We start from the raw sequence: 20,617 nt of genomic DNA, 5'->3' as shown, positions 1-20,617 counted from the left end.
TTTTGGGACGAGATGAACAGAAGATATTCAAAGGAAATGTCAAAAGATGGTGCTTGATGGGTGATACTTAAATAAGGGGATCTTGTTTTCATCAGTACTGACCATCTGTGACTCCCACTAAGGAAAGTAGAGAAGTTGGTGCTAATCATTTTTTAAAACAAAACTATTTGTTTTACCCATAAACTGTAAAATCCTAAGTGCAACACTTTAAACCACCACTACTTGTCCTTTCAAAATAAGCAGTAACTACAACTTTGTCTTCAACATGAATGCTTAAGTTAGGCTCTTTGTGAAAAATTTCTTGTTTGTTAGAAATTCCAGTGTATCTTTTATTATCTTCTCTCTTTAAACATAAAAAACACAACCTTGCCCCTCAAAAACTTTTCAGAAGTAGAAAACAGCTTTGTAGAAGATTCAGGTAGTCATCAAAGTGAAATAAATGTTTGCCTGAACCTGTGGTATCCCACAATATGCACATGTAATGACGACTCCTAAATTTATATTCATTTTGTCTATAGCACTTCTATTCTCATTTGCCTCGCTTCCATTTCAGTATTTCATTGCTCACATGAAGAACTGAGCAGAGCGAGTAAGTGTTGGACTGTCCTGAGTCTTAAAGGGACACAGTGAAAATACAGAAAACAAGGGGAGGGAGTAATTTTGTATTAAGAATAGGGAAATTTTCTACAAAATACTTAAAATAATTGAATGAAGTGAGATGGGCCTTGCCTTACTGCTTTAAATCTTGACCCTTCAACATCTAAAAATTCAAAGGGATGGCATGATTGCTTTCTTTCAGAGCTGTGGAGTTAAATAGGATCAGGAACTTGAGCTGGAGTGGAAAGTTGTGCTGGCTCCTGCACTGACCTGTCTGTCTTTGGGTTGCAGTGCCCTATGGCCAGATGTGTACTTCAGGTGCTGTAAGACGAAACAGAACAAACAGATGGGGAAGCTGGTGTATACATTTCTTTTTAGAGTGCATTGGCAGTTACTTTTGCTAAGTTCAGTTCAGGGTATTCATGAAAAGTCACGGGTTCACTACAGTGCAGTCTGATACATGCTTATACGAAGCAGAAGCTTTGGCAGATTTTTTTGCTATTTCCATACTCATTGCCTGTTGACAAGAACTTTTGCCCAGGGGAAAGCTACCTTCAGTGTGCTTTATATAGCTTTTTTGTTTTGGCTGCTTTGCATACTCATTTTTAAACACGTCCTTGCTACATTGATGACTACATTAAATACCACGTTTATATGAGCTGTGCAAAAACTCATTTATGTTTGTATGAAGTTACAGAGGCAGTCAATTCCGTGGTTATATGTTTTTATACTTTAACCTCTTAATTGGACTAACGGAAAACAATTTCGACGAGCAGTCTAGATATCAAAATGTCATGGTTTTGTTTTTCTTCCAAGTCATAAATTAGGTTGCTTTCTTAGAGTGTAATTTCTGTTCATCAGTATATGCACACTTCACTGCTGTCAGGCAAACTTCATTTTTTCTTTGTTTCACTTAAGGAAAACTTACTTTTGCATCTCATTTGGGCCAACCATGTGAAATTAGATGAGGGAAAAGCCATCCGGTTCATTTTCTGTAAAATGAATCCAACATTGAAGCTTTGGACATCAGCAAGTAGACAGTACCATGTTTATTAATAAAGCTGGGCTATTACTCCAGTAGCCCAAGTGGTGAGCAACTGCTCCATCTGTTCTTTAAAGAGCTGGTTTGGTTGTCTCAATTTGGTTTTCTGAGTGCACACAAACACGTCTTGCATTTCTAGTGTTTCTTCTAGTCCCACTTTTTCTGCTGGCTAAAGAGGAGTTTGATTCCTCAGGTTTCTGACTGGGCATCTGCCGCTCTAGGTGATGTGAGCTGGAGCTGAAAGTCTTAGAGAATTAAGATGGTGGCTTGTTTGTTTTTTCAAGAAGATGGAAGAACCCAAGTGGGTTAAAAAAAAAAAAAAAGATTCATTTTGACAGTAAGCAAACTGTGAAATTCCTAGTAAGCTCTTCAAAATTCTGGAATCATACTGTGCCTGTTTGTGCTCTTGTGGTGTGTGCGCAGGGCATGGGTGTTCTCTCCTGCAATCAGCAGATGCTGTTTGTTTATAGTGTGCACTTTGGTACTCACTGTGTTCAGAGTCTAGTACCCCAGTACATCACTGAGGTCAGGGATCTTTTGGGGGGGAAAGGGAAGGGTGACTTTAAGAAGAAGAGAAAGTAAGGCAATAAGGAAGGTGAGTAAGAAAGAACAACTTCTCAAGCAACCACTTTTTTACAGCTTTTACAGCTTTTGCTGCCATTGTTGTTGAAAGGAGAGGGGTGTAAAATCAGAAAGCTGGCCTGCTCATGAGCTGATTGCCTCGTGGGAGTCCAACTATGAGAAATTTTCTCTCTTTTTTCTTTTCTTTTTTTTTTTTTAAAAAAAAAAAGTTTGATGCAACACTGGCTTTGTCCTGCCATTAGCCTGCTTCCCAGTTTGAAGAGTACTGTTTTAGTCTTTATTTTCACAGCTGTTGGAATGATTAGGCTGTAGATGTCAGAGAGAGAAAAGGAAATAGCAGTAAATCTTGTTTAATGTATAGGCACTTTAAAGCATAAAGTGTTTGTTCAAACGCGGTTGTTCCATTCCTCTGCTTTGCTTTTTTTCTTAAATACTTTGTCACGCTGCAGCTTGACTCTGTCCCCCGCCTCCCTTCCTCTTATCTTGCTTTGTATCTTGGATAAGGCAATGGACAGAACAGAGTAGGAAGTTTACTTTCATTCCCCAGTGGGTCTAACCGCTGGATCACGTCGAGCAGCCTGTTCTCTGCTGCAGCTGTGACTTGTCCCCGCAAACAGCAAACTGCCACCAGGAATCTGCAGATTTCACTGCCTGCAAGCCGCTCGTCTCTCTTGTTTCTATTTGCCTCTCTTCTCCTTGTTTCTATTCTTTCTCGGTCATCTGGTTCAGTGCCTATTTTTGGGTAAGGCACAGCTTGCATTTGCTTTGAAGGGTCTCGAGTGAATTACTATGTGGTGTAACTGAATTTGTTAGATGTCTCTGAGGAGGCTGTGATTAAATTGCCAGTTATCTCAGAATGGCATTGCAGGACACCTCTCTGCGTTTGAGAATATGTGAGCAAGCCTTTCTTTTCTCCATCTTTTTAAAAAGTGTATCATTGTGTTATTATTCCAGTCATTGTGGTCTGGAAAATAGCCACCTGTAAGGTTAATACAGCTGGGAACGGAGGGTGAGGAAAACCTGCCCTGCCTCAGATCTAGTGCAGCTGGCATTTTCTTTTTTCCTACCGGCTCACTTAACCTGCCCATTGTGGACAGTCTGCAGGTGGAATGGGAAGAGTTTTCCCAGTGTAGACGTAATTCGGGTTGACTGCACATTATGCACGTGTGTGGGAAAAGGAGTTATGAAACGTACCCGTCTGCTCCCTCCTTTTTTCCCCGTACACTAACAGGCCTTCCACTTCCAAATGCTTATTTTTAACACACCATAGTGCATCTGGTTTCCCTGTGATCGTGCTCATCTGTTACAGCTGCTAAAATCCCTGCTCTGAACACAAAATGTCATTCAACCATAACTGTCCATGAGCCTTGTTTGGGAGCTGCATGTTCAGACCTTTCAAGTTTTCCTTTTTAGGGCTGAATTTCTTTTTTTAGTCTTTTCTTGCTATGTTGTTTGATTTTTCACATGTTTTTAGACCTCCATAGTGGTGATGTTTACAGAGGAACAACTGCAGCAGCTGTTTATGGTTCAGTAATGCCTTGGACATTGATTTATAATGAATACTTTAAAGAAAGGTACATTAACCTCTGATGTCAACAATTATAGCATAAGCTAAGCATAGGAGAACCTTTTTTCCCCTAATCAACAGGAGTTAGTGTTTACCTTATTTCTTCAAATATCACTTCAGAAACGTTATGTTCTATTGTCACTGCCTTTTCTCCTTACTTAGGGTTCAAACTTTTCTGAATACTTCCAGCCACCTGACATGAAAGCCACACTGCAGCCATGAGTTTTACTGTTCATTGCAATCATTTTAGTTTCTTCTGAACTGTTTCTCTTTCTCTGCTAATTTTTGTGTTTCTCTCTGGCTGCTTCTATTTCTATACTGTTTTTTATGAACTGACTTACGAAAGAAGCTCTGTATTTCAGTTGCACAACTTTACTCTAGAGTGTACAAAGGTTCTAGTTCCTTTGTTAGCAGTTCCTTTGTAATTCAGTTTTATGAATGCTAGTCTCTTTGATGACCATGGCTCTCTTAAGAGAAGTCTTCACTGACTTGGCCTCAGGGCTCCTCCAGGCTTTTATTGAGTGTTAAGTTAGTTTAGAACTCAGCAAAATAATATAAATAAGTGTCAGCATGTAGATAAAACCAAAATGGGTGCCTATTAGTGCCTGGAACTTACAAGTCAAAATAAATAGGACCAATGAATGAATGGTTTTAGTCTGAATTTTTGGTGTGTTATCTTCAAATCAGAAGGGCTGCCTGGTTCTGTTCACAAAGCATGTGGAATTTGGTGACAGTCTTTCTGGAGACTTCAAAGGGATTTAGATCCTTGAGCATCCAGCCTAGACTGGTACTGAGGTACACTTAGGCCTGGCTTGGGTGCCCTTGGGCACAGCATTTCTGCTGACTGTAGTGGCTCTCCCTGGCTGGCAGTGATGCAAAACCTGAAATGTTAGCAAGTTGCTGCTGTTTTTCCTCCATTACTCTTCTCTTACAACTGGCAGATTTCCCAATAAAGATGATTTTTTTGGGGAAAAAAACGCTCCTCTGTTGAAACCATGAGTATAAACTGGTCTTTGGGAAGTTGCGCTCTGTTCTCCAGCTGCATGTGTGGTCATGGTTCTGGCATTGGGGGAGAGAATAGAGAAAACCAAAACGTTTGAAGAACAAGGAACACCTGTGTCCATACTTCAGCCTTAGTTCTTCATGAGCCCTCTGAAGTTACATGTTATTCGTAAGACTTGCTCATCTGACTGTCTTCTCAAGACCATTCCCTGACTCCTCCCTGCTGTAGTGCCTATCTGCTATACATCTCCACATTGCACACCACCCGTACTGCCCATGGACTTGTACCTGCAACAGTTGCCTGGTTTGAGAGTCTTTAATCCCTTTCAGCAGGTGTGTAGGGCTTTGAGGAGTGACAAAGCCACAGCATTCAGGTGTGGGAAGTGTTGATTCAGGTAAAGCCCCAGGCTAAAAGAAGCCCTGCTAGAAATCGCGTTCCCCTCAGCATCTTGAACTGTGATCTCCCCAAGAGTAAATAAGTGACCCTGTGTGAATGTGTGCCCCTTTGGCCACTTGCTGTACGGTGTGGAGGTATGCACATCTCTTCTCCAACCCAGCCTGCACCTCATCGCTTGACTCCATGTGTCGAGTCACATTGAACTGGGAAAATGTGAGATCTGTCTGGAAAAGGATGGGCGAAGAAAACCAGGCACCTTTAACAGATCTGGTATTAAAATAAGTGTTTTCTGACTTGCCAAGAGTTTCACACTCAAGGGATGCTATACAAAATTCAAAGTTGTATTTTAACTGTTTGGCAGTATCTCTTTAACTGGTTACATCTCCTCTTCTCAAATTTTGCCCGTGGCAGTCAATAAAACAAATTGAGGCTAATTGAATAGGAGCCATATGTGTGATAATTAATTGGGAGTGCATTCTGATTCAGTGCTCTGTAGTTCCCTGCCGAGTTAAAGATGCATTCACAACTCCAATTCACTGAATCATTCTAAGAGGACAGAATAAAGACAGAAGGGAGGCATCAGAGAGGGAATGCATGCTGAGGCCAGGCAGGAACACAAGCAGAGATCAAAACCACAAGCAGGATAAATGAAAAGGGAAAGGGATGGGCAAAAAAGGAAAAGGCATGCAGTGAAAAATCTGAGAGGATAATGCAACAGACATTGATAAGCAGGAACTCAGACCTATAGAGGAAAAGAAATCATGAGCATGATAGAAGAGGACTTTTAAAGATATTTGGAAAGGAAGGCAGCAACAGGATGTAAGAGAAAGATGAGAATGGACTCAGAAATCTGAAATAGGAAGCATGTAGTATTTTAAGGGCTTATGTGGCTATACAGTGGCACTAAAATTTTATAAGCTGTTCATCTAATGCTTAGCTTCCAAATTATGTAAATCTAATGAGATCAAGTAAACTCACGAAATTTCTGTCATGTTGAGTCTTGGAAACCTGTTGAAATGGATTGACCGAATTTCCATAAGAATAAGTATTCTCAGCAAGCGTTCATCCCATTCACTTGGATAATGTAGATCACCTCCTGTTTTAGATTTAACTGAATCAAACATTTAAGGGCAAGCTGAGGTTTGGAGCACTAAACTCAAACCTTTCATTCAGGAAGATGCTTACTCAAGCAACTTTTGTCAAGATGTGAAGACAGGGGAAAAGCTGAGATCACAGAGGAGATATTCAGCAAGTGTAACTGTTCTAACTGAGTGATATGTAAGTTGTGTACAGATAGCAGCAGGGAATAATTCATGCTACAGCTTGCTCAAGTTCTGGTTGTCTCCTGATGTACAGGGGTATGTACTGGACCCAAAGTGCTTGAGGGCTTATAAGAGCAAAATGTAAAATGTCTCTTGCTCCTTTCTGAGATAATGCAAAATGCAGACTTATGTCACCATTGCCACTGAGAATTGTCTCTGAAGCTTTGTATTGGGACTAAGTAAATACTGGATGAATGCTAGAGGGATTTTTCTGTTCGAATCCTTTGACTAGCAGTGTTTGCTCTCAAAATACCATCTAGTTCAACCATGTGTTGGAGATTTCTTCAGTCTGAAGAGTACTGTAGAGACTACCATAACGACTGCTGTAAATGATTAACACTCTCAACAGTCCTTGCAATGAAAAAACCAGAGGTATTAAAAGTTATCCCTGTTTTAGACTGGATTTTGTACAACTGCACAGTAGCAATCAGATTTTTCTTGTTCTTCAGTGTAGTATCACTGATGCTGCACTTGCAGGTTTACGGCACTAGAATGGCTTGGTTAGCTTCTGTTTTGTCTCCCTTCACCTTTTGGTGAGAAATATGTATATGGAAAACCCTATAGCGAACTAAACTACTATTTCTGATGTAGGCTTTCTTTGTAAGACATCATTCAGCAGTCTTTGTCTTATTCTTGCATTTGCTCATACTTCCTTGCCATCTCTACCTCCTAATTTTATTTTTAAGCAGTCACCTTGAGTCTAAAAGTGACAAAATATCTTAAGTATATGTTATTATAATATTGCACACTGAAAAAACATAAGAGCACTTTGTCCTCAGCAATAAAGAATATTAAGAATGAGTTCTGAAATGCCTTGCTGTCCTTTCCTCCTTTTATGATGTTTAAACAATGTACATCTCTCTGTGTGGGGTAAAAGAGCTAAACATCTCGGCCTCATTTGCTGAAGCAGTTCCCAACATTTTGGTAATTTTTTTTGCTGTCTGATCTCGCTCTCTTTTTCTGGTGAAAACTTCACCAGGACATTTCTCATCACCTCCTTTCTACTCTCCAGGTCCTTACAGTTTCTCAGGCTTTTGCCACTTCACTCCTGGGCCCATCAGCCAGTGCAGAGTCCAAGTGAATTAGTCCTGCAGAGCTCTTTACCCAGAGCTGGGCACAGCATAGTACCTTTCCTATAATGTTTGCGTTGGCTCACAGTGGGAAAACCAGAAAAATAACACTTACCTGCAGTATTTCAGATGCATGTTTTTGTGTGCAATTAACACATTTGCTTTTAAATTAAAAGTATGTCTATGAATTGCGGACAGTGAGGTATAGCTGTGATGCCGGGTCCTGCGCTAAGCCCCATCCTTACAGGAATGTCAGGGTCCCAGCCCTTTTTCACTGACACAAGAGTGAGCACAAACATCTCTGTGCAGTTGGCATAATCCTTCCATGTATAAAGCTCCTTGTATTGCTTAGTATAAAATATCTGAAGATAGTGACTAAGTGCCTTTTAAAAGAAAAAGCATATTCAGACAAGGGGAAAGCAATTAAGTAGCAAGGTAGGCAAATAAGACAAAAGTGGGGATATTGATGACATTTTGGTAAAGCATTAGTGAATATTTTAAAGTACACAGATGCTTAAATGACCTGGCTTACAAATCAGAGGTGAATTCCCCAGCTAAACCTTTGAAAGTCAGAGCACTTAGGTGGGCTGTTTAATCCATATTTGGGCACTCAGCTTTTGATCTCAAATTCACCTCTTATTTGCATCCCTCTTGCTGCAGGAGCACAGAAGCCTCGTCTTTAGGAAAGGCTTCAGAATAGGCCAAATAAACATGCTCAGTAGTATCTTAGCAAATGACCGCAATTCTGATTTTTACACCTACTTAAAAAAAAAACAAAACCAAACAAACCACAAAAAACCCAAAAACCAAACCCGAGAAGCTCTCCGAATGAATCATAAAAACCTTTTTAAGAAAGTAAAGAAACCCTAAGAACAGGAAACTTTACTGATAATAAGATCTTCCTATGTTTTAAAAGGATCCTTCAACAGCGCTGTCTTTACAACTGGAACTTTTTCTACCTTAGCCCTCCCCCAGTTTCCTAGCATGCAGTCAAAGCCACTTTTTACTATTGTTAGACGAAACACTGGAGTAGTCAGGGAAGGAGCGGAGGAAGAAAGCATGAAAAATAAAAATCAGAGCGAGTGATCAGGAAGGAGAAGTTGTTTTCATTTTTAAGAGATCTTTCTTTATTGACGTAAGTTAAACCTAAGGCATGTCTTCCATGCAGCTGCCTAGAAAACCTGGGCATGGTTATGCACGAAGGGTCTGTCTGCCTTTGCTGTTATAATCGCACTGAAATCATTCTGCATTTTAGGTGAAATTGATTTAAAACTACTTGGGCACCTCACACTTCCCATTAGTACCATCATTTTTGCCTCTGGTGTCCTTCAAATATTCATGGATGCCTGCTTATTCTGCCATCTCCTCATTCTCCCTCCTGCCTCACTGTTGTAGCCTGCTACTACTACTGTGTTTTTAATTGCTAAGCCTTCCGTTTATAGTGCCAGCAGCGTAAGACATTTGCACGGAAGTGTTGAGGATATTTTTTTCCAGACTCCCATGAATAATCATAGGGCTGCGGCATAGTAAAGTTTCTCTCTGTTAGACTTGCCTGTTAGATGTCATGGAAAGATGGATTAAAATTCATTGGGCACAGACAAATAAAAACTTTGGATCTACCTAGAAAGGCATCTCTTGCATCCCCCAGAGGGGAACTGCTTTTCTTCGTTTTGTTCTCTTTCAAAGTAGAGATCCCCTCCTTCGCAGCAGGAATCCTGGAAATCTTGCATTTCTGTTTTGGGGCAAAACCCAGCAACAGCAAGGCACATAGAACAGCTGCAATTTTATTTTCATCTTCTGGAAATAAGCACAGCAATGATTTATTTTTTTTCCCCTCCATTTGCCCGATTCTTACCATCCGCTCTATGTTCCCCAGGCTGTCTGAATCCCCCTCAGTCTTTTTTCTACCTTTCTAAGGAAATTGGGAGAGTAAAGAAAGTCTTTCCAGGTTAAAAAACGAAGCGGTATTTTTGGACAAGGGAAGTATAGGAGATGACTTCATCCTTTTGCAAAGGGAAGCGATAGTTGTAATGGCGTGAAAAGTGCTATGCAAACCAGTGGATTATCTCAGTGCCCATGTAAATGCTGGATTAAAAGAGCATGAGATAGATATTTCAGGAACTAAGCAGGATGTTGACTTTAAAATTGCTGAAGACTAAGCTGAAAACGTTCAAACACAATCACTGGCTCTCTAGGGCAAGTGCTGAAGGACCTGCACTCGGTTTGCATAGAATAATGCAATTCAGGAAGAAATCCAATTACTGAGCTAATTATCACCTCGGATGAGTGGTAACAACCAAATTTAAAGCAAGATGCCACTGGAGGAAAGCCCGAATCACCCACTAGTCCCAAAAGACCTTTGAGAAGTCCTAGCTGACAGCGAAAAGCCCAGGAGTAAAGGCGTCGCTGGTTTGATTGTTAGGCGCAGTGTATTGTAGTTTAATGCTGTGCAAATTCCCGTTGCCTTCAAGAAGGTACAAACATAGCTTTGATTACTAATAATTGTGGAAGATTTTTGAAGTCCAGAATGGATTACCTGACTGAATTTATTCAACTAAACTGAATTTCAGGACAGAAGTTCACTTTACAAATTGTCTCTATTACCCTCGGTCTTAAAAAAAAAATAAAATTATGCTTCAAAATATCTGTATAAAGATTGGGGTTTTTCTGGTAGTGTCTGAAAAGGTAAATCCTTTCTTGTCTCGTGTCCTGAGGCCCATGTTTTAGCTGCTTAAGGAATCGTTACTGTGCTTGGAATGGAGGATAAAGCCACAACGGAGCCTGGTTTTGTTTTGTTTGTGAGAGCTGTTCTGGTTCGTTCTCTTTTTCCCAGTCAGGCTACATTATCCATCTCGGAGTGTCCTGAAGCACTTGTGATTTTCCCTGATTGTTTCATGCATCTTTCTCTCTCTCAAAAAAAAAAAAGGCGGGGGGGAGGAGAAATGGAGCCAGAGCTGCATGCTGGGCAAAAGGATTCCTACTTATTATAGATTAGAATTTTCTGAAGTATTGCTTGATTTGTATGGGTCTCAATATGCCTCAAGAACAGAAATGCCTTATAGGTTGGTAAAAAAACGGGGTAAAGAATAGTATTGACTTGTACCTCATACTGCCACACTGATTTCAGAGGGACTGAAAGTTAATAAGGAGTCTTTTAATCTTAAAACATATGCATTTGGAAATCAGCAGCGTTTCTCTGCTGAGAATAGAAAATTGATTGAATTCCATAACCTAATCTTTATGCTTACTCTTGCATATGTTGCAATTGCAGGTGAATGTATATCAGAGTAGAAGAATTCTGACAACCATTTTGAAGTAAAATCATTCTTTATATTCTGAACTGCTTAGAAGGCCCTCCCCCCATTGCCATTTTCTGTTGCATAGGAAATGAAAATTGCAGTTACAATAAGCTGAGCCAACCAGAGGCAGGAAGATAAATAATACATCAAATAAAATGTTAATCTATGTAGATAATGTACTAATATTAATTACAAATAATTCTAATTAAGACTCATATTCTCTCCAACTGTATTTCTTGCAAAGTAAAGAACATGCCTTTTTAAAGCAAAAATCAGTTGCTGCTAGGGAGTAGAAGTAAAGCAATTCTGTTCCTCTTCTGTCTACTACATGGAAGCCAGAATGCAATTTTTCTGTTGGTCGGTTTTCCACAGCTTTCTGGGGGAGGCTATAGAGGCTGGATGAAAAGGCTTTCTAACATTAGGGACATCAATGGCATCCTTCTCCCAGTTGGCTTCAGCATGAGCTTACAGTTTCAGCTCAGAAACTTCCAACCTTTTAAATGATTTGTATATTGACACACAAAATCCTGGGAGCCAATACTGCGATGAGGATGTACAGACCCCCAGAGAGTCTCTACTGTGCTTCAAAGACGACATTACCCTGGGTTTACACCATCCTTTTTCAATGTTATTTAAGCTGTTTGAAAGCCTTCCATATAACTTACACCCTTTTTGCCACAGTCTTCCTCGGGGCATGTCTAAGTTCTTATAGTGAGTAGCTAAATTCAGGCTTTCTAAGTTGACTGGCTAACCATCAGCCCGTTCAAAATCTCCACTGTGCTCTGTGCTCCATCCTAATGAGCCAGACCACCGCCAGTCCCACCTGGCCATGCCGCCCTCATCACATGTCCTTTGACAAAGGACACGATGAGGACCACGCCTGGTGTCTTCCTCGGTGCCGGTGCCAGGAGAGGTGGTGCATTGGCACTTTTCCCCCGCGTTTGCAGGCTGTTGAACCGATGAGACTCTCACCACTGTCACATATCCTGACTGTTGTTTGGGGCAAGTGGCTTCGTCTTTACCCGTTTTCTGCTTTAACGCCATTTTCCAAGGAATGATAATATTTACATATCTGATTGAGGGCAAAACTGTTGAGGCAATATTCGTAATGAAGTGTGCTGAAATCCTAAAGCACCACTGCCAGAGCAGTATTTCAGGGAAATTTACATTTACTATAGCATTTCTGTTAGCCAGGCTTTCATTTGTGCCCTGAAGGCTTGGGAGATGGATGCTTGGGATATGCTTTGGAATTCTGGTGTTGAATATCCCTAGTCGCTACAACAACCACTTCTTTCTGTTGGTCGCGTGCTTGCCCACAGGGATTTACTCGTTCCTTATTTTCAGACTTTGTTAGTGTCTTTTGTTACAGGTAGGAATAAAAGCTCAATCCAATCTACGTTTTAGTTGCTTTCTGTTTTGTGACCATTTTTCCTGTGGTATTTATATTCTACTGCTACAATGAACATACTGAGTAGGGAATGTGTCATTCATAAGGGAGACAGGGTTACTGTCTGTATGGCCTAAGACCCTGTAATTTACAATTTTTCAAGCGATAAGAATGACCAGGGACTCTCTCATTGCTGCTTAGCTAAATATGAAACAAAGTGGGTTTTTTGTTGTTGTTTTTCCATAGGTGTTATACACCCACAGAAATATTTTCGCATAAAGAAAACCTCTTGAGTCCAGCTGTTTCCCTTAAGCCTTAGAAGGGAAGAAAGACTGATTTAATATTCTTTCTATTCACTGTTTTGGGGCACCTGGCTGATGTGTTTCTGGAGCCAGTTCAATTATTTAAGTACGTAGTGTTGTGTATTGTCACAAAAGCCAAATTCTGAATGGACTCTGCCCCACAAGAAGGAAGGTGGGGAAGAACGAGTTTGAGGAAAAGGAGGAGGGGACACAGACACTTTTCTTTTGTGTGCTGATAAGCTACAATATCAATAGCAATACTGAACTGAAATAACTATATATGCCTACTTGGAGTAAACCGATGAACAGATTAGAGTGTGAACTGCATAATGATATAAGCACAGAATGAGAAGTTATGTTAACAAGAAAATAAAAATGTGTTTTGGGGAGAATCTTATTTAAAAAAAAAAGAATTGGCTGTACAACATGTCTTTATTTCCAGCACCAAAAGATCGGACCATTCCAACACCAGACTGGCAATTCAGATCGAAAAGGATGCAGGTATGGCCTCAGAGTTTGGGTGTTTTGCTTGATTTGCAAAATGTGATGTATTTACACCATCGAAGCTTTGCCTGGGAAGCTGAAGAGATGCAAAGGGTTTAGTTGTTGTGTGAACAAACCAGAACGTTTTAAATGTAGCAGAGCACTCGTTTAAGTTGTGTGACTTGATAAGTAAATTCACTCTTCAGTTATGCGTAGCTGATCAGATCGCTGCAGGGCTGCGAATTGCTTGGTTAATCATAACATTGCTGTTTGTGCGGAGCATGCAGCAGACACCCCAGCTAGACTTGAAGGCCAGCTGTGGGCAGGGAAAGGTTTTGGAAAAAAGCAGCAGGTTAACAGTGCCCCTACGCTGAGCAGTTTGAGCTGACAGGTATCTCCTCTTCCCTGGAGAGAAACCTTTTTGGAGAGGGGGGAAAGGGAAGTTGGAAAATTTGCAGGAGGGGGTAAAAGAAAGAAGTAGGAAAGATGGTGGGCTTCTCCTCTGGGGATTGGTGCATTAAATGAGCTCTGATCAATGTAAAGCACCTTCCTGGGCTGCACCGAGTGGCTCCCGCGAGACTGGGAAGCGAGGGCATTTTTTGGCAAGTCTGTGGACGCGGAGAGCATGTGGTACCTCAGCTGATGCTCTTCAGCACCTGGCGGGACAGAGTCCTTACCAGTGTTTCATGCCAAATCCCGGTCCCAGTGAGAGCGGCCAGGGTTTCATATATGGGTTTCTTCCGCTTCAGTGTTATGCAGCTGATTTTATTTTGCCACTGAGGTGTCAGGGGCTTGCATTGTGGAGGTATAAGTTTACGTTGTAGTTATTGCTGTTTTATTTTATCACCCCCTTTTTATCCTTTTCCATTACATCAGTAGCATGAACAAATACACATCTTCAAGCAGAAATGGGTGTAATCCAGGGTGTCCAAGAAGGCAAGAGAAGTATTAGCAGTTTGAGGCATATATAGGGCTCTTTCATTATTTATCATTTCAAGGCAGGCAGTTAAGATGTTTCCGAAGGCCATTCTGTCATCTGATAGCAATAACCTTTAACATTATTATGTATGCTAATAACTTAATTATGTTTTAAACCCCATAGCTCAAGCAAAACATTCCTTTTGTGTGTGTACTTAAAAGATTCATTTTATGACTCGTTTGGATCTTGACACAAATATATTCCAGAAGGTGTATAGCCAAGTATGTCTATATGTGTATACACACCTGCATATACATACATGCCAGGGCTGGATGCATAATGACCATGGTGACGAAAAGCAGCATAGTAACACACCCACTCCTCTTGTATTGAGGAGCAATTTGTAGGGGAAGCTATAGATGTCATCCTCTGTTTTTTTTCTCCATGTTATATCTGCTCCTAAATATGCACATACATAAATATGCATGTGTATCTGTACATATGTATCCACATACACACTCTCGTGTATACAAATATATCTACAAGGTGTTGGTTTGTACATGTATATCTATTCATGTACCAGCATTTTAAAAGTATTGAAGGTGAGACACTGATGCATTATAGAAAAGAAAAGCAGTTCTCATGTCAAGCATATATTATGTAAAAGAGTACAAGCACAAGACAACACCACGTTGGATTATGTGGCACTGTGTTAGCATTTGTGAAAGGTTCATTCCCTTTCACGGGTCTCCATCATAAAGTGCTGCTTTTAATCCAGTTAAATGCCATAGACCTTTATGAGATGACACTTTTAGACTGTGATGGGGTGTTTTTCACCTGGACAATTGGTGCAAGCAATATGTAATTGGACAGCTACTATTTTTAAAGAAGTGGTAGCAATTCTAGTGGTGAATGAACCTTGTTTCGTTCTTTCTCAATATACTAAGTGAACTCTTTGAAAATATGTATCCTCATCTTAAGTACCAACAGATACTTCATGGACAAAGCCTCGAAAAATTCCTGGAGGACAAAAAAAAAAAATCCCAACAAAATTACTGGGAGCTGTGTGACTGAATTCTTTAAAAATCTCAGAAATAATATTCAGATTTAAGCTTATGTACTGAAACAATCATTATTTCTGGCTTCTTAAAATTAAGAACAATATGTAGACATTAACTTAGCATTGCAGAGACTTTCGGTGGAACCAAAAAATTCTTGCTGTTGTAAAACATGGGGGTGATTTGATTCAGTCTGAAATATGTGTTATCACTAATTTGATGTTCTATTTACAATATCGTTCATATTAAAAAAAAGTTTCAGGCCTGATTCTCTGAAGGGCTAAAAAACACCTAGGAAATGTAGATTGTATAAAGTATCAGGAAGATACCATCCAGCTAGAGGAAAAAGCTTTATGCAGGAATAAAAAGGAACATAGGATTTTATGCAGAATGGCTTAGTGTATTATAAATTTTATTCTTTACAAATGTGTGCTGCTCTGGTTGTAGGAAATGATGACAATAATCTCAACTCAATTTTTTATGAGCATTTGACAAGATCTCTGCAGGAGTCTCTTTGTGGAGATTTGATTCTGGGCCGCTGGGGAAACTACAACACAGGAGACTGTTTTATTCTGGCATCGGATTATTTAAATGCTTTTGTGCACTTGATCGAAATTGGAAATGGCCTTGTCACCTTTCAGCTCAGAGGGCTGGAATTTCGAGGTAAGGATCCCTGATGATTTAAATAACAACAAAACCAGCAAGAAACCCTGTCTGGCTTTTTAATCTATCACAACCGTATAGTAGGACATAGAGTTTAAGGACCTTTCTCTCTCTCTCTCTCTCTCTCTCTTATTTTAAAGATATTTGTCTGTCTGTCTAAAAGCTCTGTACTTCTGTGTATCATTATTTGAATGACAATGTTTTGAAACCTAGGTGTTACGAAATTTGGAGTCATGTTCTTCAGTATCATAAGACTTTCAGAAAGAAGGCATGTTGAGTTATTTGCTTGGTTCACAGATCTTTTAGGTTATGCTTAGTTATGTTTTCAGATTATTTCTTTCCCTCCATAACCATGAAAACCGAAGTTGTTCTTAATATTGTTCAACCCCCCAAAACTTCTCTTTGAAAAAACCCCAAATATCATTTCCCATGGAAAATATCCTGTGTCAGCTCATGCAAGATGCCAGTGCTGAGATGGTCTCCGTCAGAGTAGAACAGGAGAGGAGTCAACAGCAAGTCAGTCAGGGCTTCATATTTCTCTTACTTAGGAAGCGCTGACTTCAGTTGAAGAAGGGACCTGATTTTCTTCCTGTTCAGTATATTCCTCTGTCAGGACACTCCTCTTTAAGGAATGGCAATTGCATCCCCTTCCTCAGTGGTGTGACTTTTGTGAGGCCAGTTGCTCGTAGTGTCACACTCTTGTCCTTTTGTCTGTTGTTGTCCCTAAAGTAGGAAGAAAAATGGAAGTAAAACCACAAAACTTTTAAACAGCTTTTAAATTTTGTTCATGCTACACATGTTGGCTGTCTGGGTTTGTTGCTTGGGTTTGTAACCTTTCAAAGATACCACTTTGCAATTGCAGGTAATGGGAGTTTTGAAATCCCAGAATAAATAGCTTCCCAGGCTCAAGGGCTGAGCAGCTAATGGGCAACGTGTAGAGGAGTGTATAATCAAGGCGACTTTTCAACAAGGTTGAGTATGAGAAAATAGGAGACAGGCTGGCTCTTTGAATGCACTTAGGTGTGGGAGGATTAGACTAGGAAATAACATGTGTGGGCTCAAGTCTTGACTCTGTGACAGACTCCTTGTAGGATGTTGAACAGGTTGTGGTAAATGCTTGATGTTCATTTTCCTTCCTATATGGTGGGGACGAAGATAACACTCCTGTATCTTAAGAAAAGTTATGTAGAAAAGAGTAAATACCTGAAACAGCTCGGTATTGTAGTACCTGAAGAGATACCTACCTATTCAGTACAAAGGCAAATTGTAAGAAAAAGCAACTGGAAAAGAAGAGAAAGAATTTGCTTATCAGCCTTAAAATGTCTTGTTGTTCATGATGATGATGATGATGATGTATGTGTGTCTCTGTGGCTTTCTTCAACTTCAAAGACATCTGTGCAAGTATTATCTTCTCCTTGTGTGCCCCCAAGGTAAGCAGTGGTGCTGCTGTGTCAGAGGAAGGTTCTGAGGTTAAGTACCCTATGGTTTCACAGGTGGAAGGCTTTTTTTAGGTAGATTTGGAATTTGCTATTACTTTTTTCAAATCCAGGCCAGACAAATGCAGATTTATGTCGTTCTGCAAGAATAGTTAAATACTATGGCAGTTCAAATCTCTTAGTTACAGTATCACTGGTTTCACAGGCTGGTAAATCTCTGAGATAATTGCCTTTTTTTTTTTTTTAATTGAAGACAGTTTTAGTCAGCCTGTTATTTTTGGTTCCTCTTAGGTTGCTCTCAGTTATAATTCTTTATGGAAACTCTGTGAAGTCAAAAAATAGTTCATTCATTTCTGCAGATCTGAAAAGAAAAATTACTTCCAGGAGTGATTTATGTATGTTAAAGAAGAGACATATCTTGGACAATGTTGACATTTTATTCAGATTTGTTGGGATTTTGAGTAAGCAGGACCATGTACATTTCCATTAATTTGCATTCTAACTTCAGAAAATTATCTTTGCTGATCATCCTTTTGAGTTAAAATAGTTCACTGTAGGATTTGAAACAAACAGAAGAAAGAAATCTCACTTTCATGCTTAAATTACATGAGTTTTGTGAGTGTTTTTTTTCCTTTATGCAGTTGCCACCTACTGCTGGGTCCCTCTCCATCATCACCATCCCCAGGCAGTTCAAGAAAAGTAAATCTTGGAAACAGAGATGAAAAAACATGACAGGATCCTTAAACCATGTGCTAGCTGGATAAAAAGATCAGGGGCCTAGCAGACAGGCTTAATGAACTGGAAGTTGAATGGTGAACAACTGGATAGTTTTGTTGCAGTGGTTTGGGAAGACTTTGTTTGACTTTGAGCCAGGATGGTTCATGACCAGGCAAGTGCCATTTTTGCATTTGGATCTGCAAAGCTCAAAAATTGCAGTGTGCCACCTGTCAAGGCATCTCTGTATTCCCTAAAACCACAGTTTAAGTAACTAAATGAGTCTGAAAATTGACTTTTCCATGCAGATTGCCTAATGCTGTTCAGTGTTAGTACTGTAGCTGGTTTGCTTTGTGAATAGATCCAACATGTCTGCTGGCTGCAACAGGTTTTTAAATTCAGCTGGGGCTGAACCCCACAGCCTCTCATGTGTTTCATGGGTTGCTATTTAGAGCCAGCTGAGTTCTCATCACAAATATCCCCTTTCCCAGTCTCTCTCACGCTCCTCAGGGGGAGGCTGGCAGCCTGCAAAGCAGCACCCTTACCCGAGCGTTCAAAAGACCTGGACCAAGACAGTGGCAGCAAACTGTGAACTGGGAAAGCACAGACAAGTTGCTGGAGGAGGAGGAGAGGAGTGGGAAAATGGGAATAGGAATCTCACCTAGATTATCTCATCTTCAGTACAAATCCAGTCGCCTATTCCTCCTCACCCCCAGAGTATTACTGGGGGAAGAGACTCCCCAATACTAGAAGGAGAGGAAAAGGATGGAAATGGGAGGGAAGTGGACTCCTCTCTGAACCCACTGGATGATGCTATTCCAAGAATAGGAGAAAATGTGTAGTTAGTTTGTGTCCTCACAGACATGGTATGTAAGGAAGGTTTCTCCAGCTTTCAGAATGTTTTCTCCGGGTAGAGGAGACGTTATGGGAAGAGAAGCTAGGAGCGTGTGAGTATTGTTATTACGTTGTTTGGCCTGGAACAGAGAAGCCATGTAGGATTGAATAAAGGAACATACCTGAGGAAAGAACAGCTCAAACACGTAGCATTTGACGTGCCGTGTGAGAGTTGAACCTCACTGGACCGTGCAGAATGGGTGCTAGAAAAACCACATGAATTACAAGCCTGCTTAAGGATGGAGTAGGAGGAACAGAGGAGCCCAGGGGGGAACCAGGCACAAGCCAGATAAGATGGATCTGCCTGACGCAGACTATAACAAAAGCTTCATGGACTCCAAAGTGTGGGCAGGTAGTCTCTGTGTGCCCAGTGCAGAGGTGGTGTGCTGACACCAGAGGGTTGCTTGTGTCTCCAGGTAACCCATGAGGACTGGCGTGCTTTAGATAAACTATGCTGCAGTACCATGCCCTTCCCGTAACAGGTTTCGTCTTTGTATGAACAAGGAGCCCTGCTCTGGTGGGGCCGTAGGGGTTACACGAGGGTGCCCAGACCTGAGTAAAAGGAGCCAGAAGGGCTGACCTGAAGGCAGAAGCTGCCTCATGGGATGGGCCAAGGGCTGTCCCAAGGAAGCTCTGTGGAAGCTGAGACTGAGCTGAAACTCTTCCTTGGAAGGTTTTCTTTGCTCCTTGCTTTGAGCGGGAGCGGTGCCTGCAGGGGCAGGAAGTTAGACCGGGCTGCCCCCCAGCAGCACCAGGAGCCATCTCCTGTGCGGACTAGGCACGTTCTCCCCCATTTCATATCTTGCAGCTGGCAGGTGTGGGGTACCACTGAATACAGTAGGATTTTTTTCTGCATAAGTGGGAAGAGTGTATGCAACTGTCCTGGAAGAACCTGGTGGTTTACGAAGTCAAGAGGCCGTTGTTAAGCACTAGGCTCATTTTCTCTGCTTTGGGCATCTTACATTCCTATTTTTAGTTGTCTGGTCGTGCACTGTTTTTCACATAGGACCCTGATTCCTTCCATTGTACAGAATGGTTTGCCACAAGCAGGAAAAAAGAGGGCTAGAGGAGGAACTTGAAATCTGTAATTTCTGAGCTTTGGCTGCTTGACTTCAATTTCAAACAAGTAATTTTAATTGAGGGCCTTAAAAATCTGCTGTTCCTTAAATAGGAACTCTATGTTTACTTTGGAAATGAGTGAATCACAACAGTGTTCTCTGTGTCTGTGACTGTTTTCTGTTTATGAGTAAACCAAAAGCAATATTTGCATTGTGGAGCTCTGGATTTTCCTACGGGTGTTTCTCATTGGTAGCTGAAAAGCTGTGCTGGCAATCCTGCCACAGTAGTGCCCGAAGACGGGGTCATAGTCTTCTGAATTTAAGTGTACTGGGGGCAGGAGGAACTGCCTCCCCAGTTTGCAGTCCAGCCTAACTGAGAGTTGGCATTATAAATGACTGATCCAGATGCCTTTCTAACTGTATGTAATAGAAGCATTTGGCTCAGCTTTTAAATGAAAAAAAAAAACCCAAAAACCAAAAACCAACCAAACCCCTGCAGGCAGGGTAAGAAGATACAGACTGAGCAGACTGAAAGAGAGTCAGCAAAGCTGAGATTCCTCTCATCCGTCTTCAGTCCTGTTCAAATTAAGCGCCTTGGATGCATTAGTTCTTCACTCTCCCTTTCTACGGACAGAGAGGGGCTGTGCCTCCATCGTGTCATTCATCCTGTGTGTAAAGCAGGGGGGAGCCTCAACACCTCCAGGTATTGAGAGGAGACGCCCAACTCCTCCTTTTCCGAAAACAAAGAGAGAACAGTAATGAGCTCAGGCTAGGTGAAAACTCTCAGATAGCTGCACGTTGGTGTGGGGGAATCAAGCCCTTCGG

General features: G+C 41.0%; 1 protein-coding gene across 1 annotated transcript in view; it reads left to right on the top strand.

Moving 5' to 3' along the window:
* Window positions 1–20,617, top strand: part of PCNX2 (pecanex 2) — a 160,211-nt gene that overhangs the window by 107,230 nt on the left and 32,364 nt on the right. The window contains exons 24-25 of the mRNA XM_075146457.1: window positions 13,010–13,068; window positions 15,475–15,690. Coding sequence (XP_075002558.1) covers window positions 13,010–13,068; window positions 15,475–15,690 — 275 coding nt within the window. The remainder of the gene's footprint in view (window positions 1–13,009; window positions 13,069–15,474; window positions 15,691–20,617) is intronic.

Source organism: Calonectris borealis, chromosome 3, assembly GCF_964195595.1.
Source record: "Calonectris borealis chromosome 3, bCalBor7.hap1.2, whole genome shotgun sequence".
NCBI classification, from domain to species: Eukaryota; Metazoa; Chordata; class Aves; order Procellariiformes; family Procellariidae; genus Calonectris; species Calonectris borealis.
Note: the sequence above shows the minus strand (reverse complement) of the source record. Positions and strands in the feature narration are given on the sequence as shown.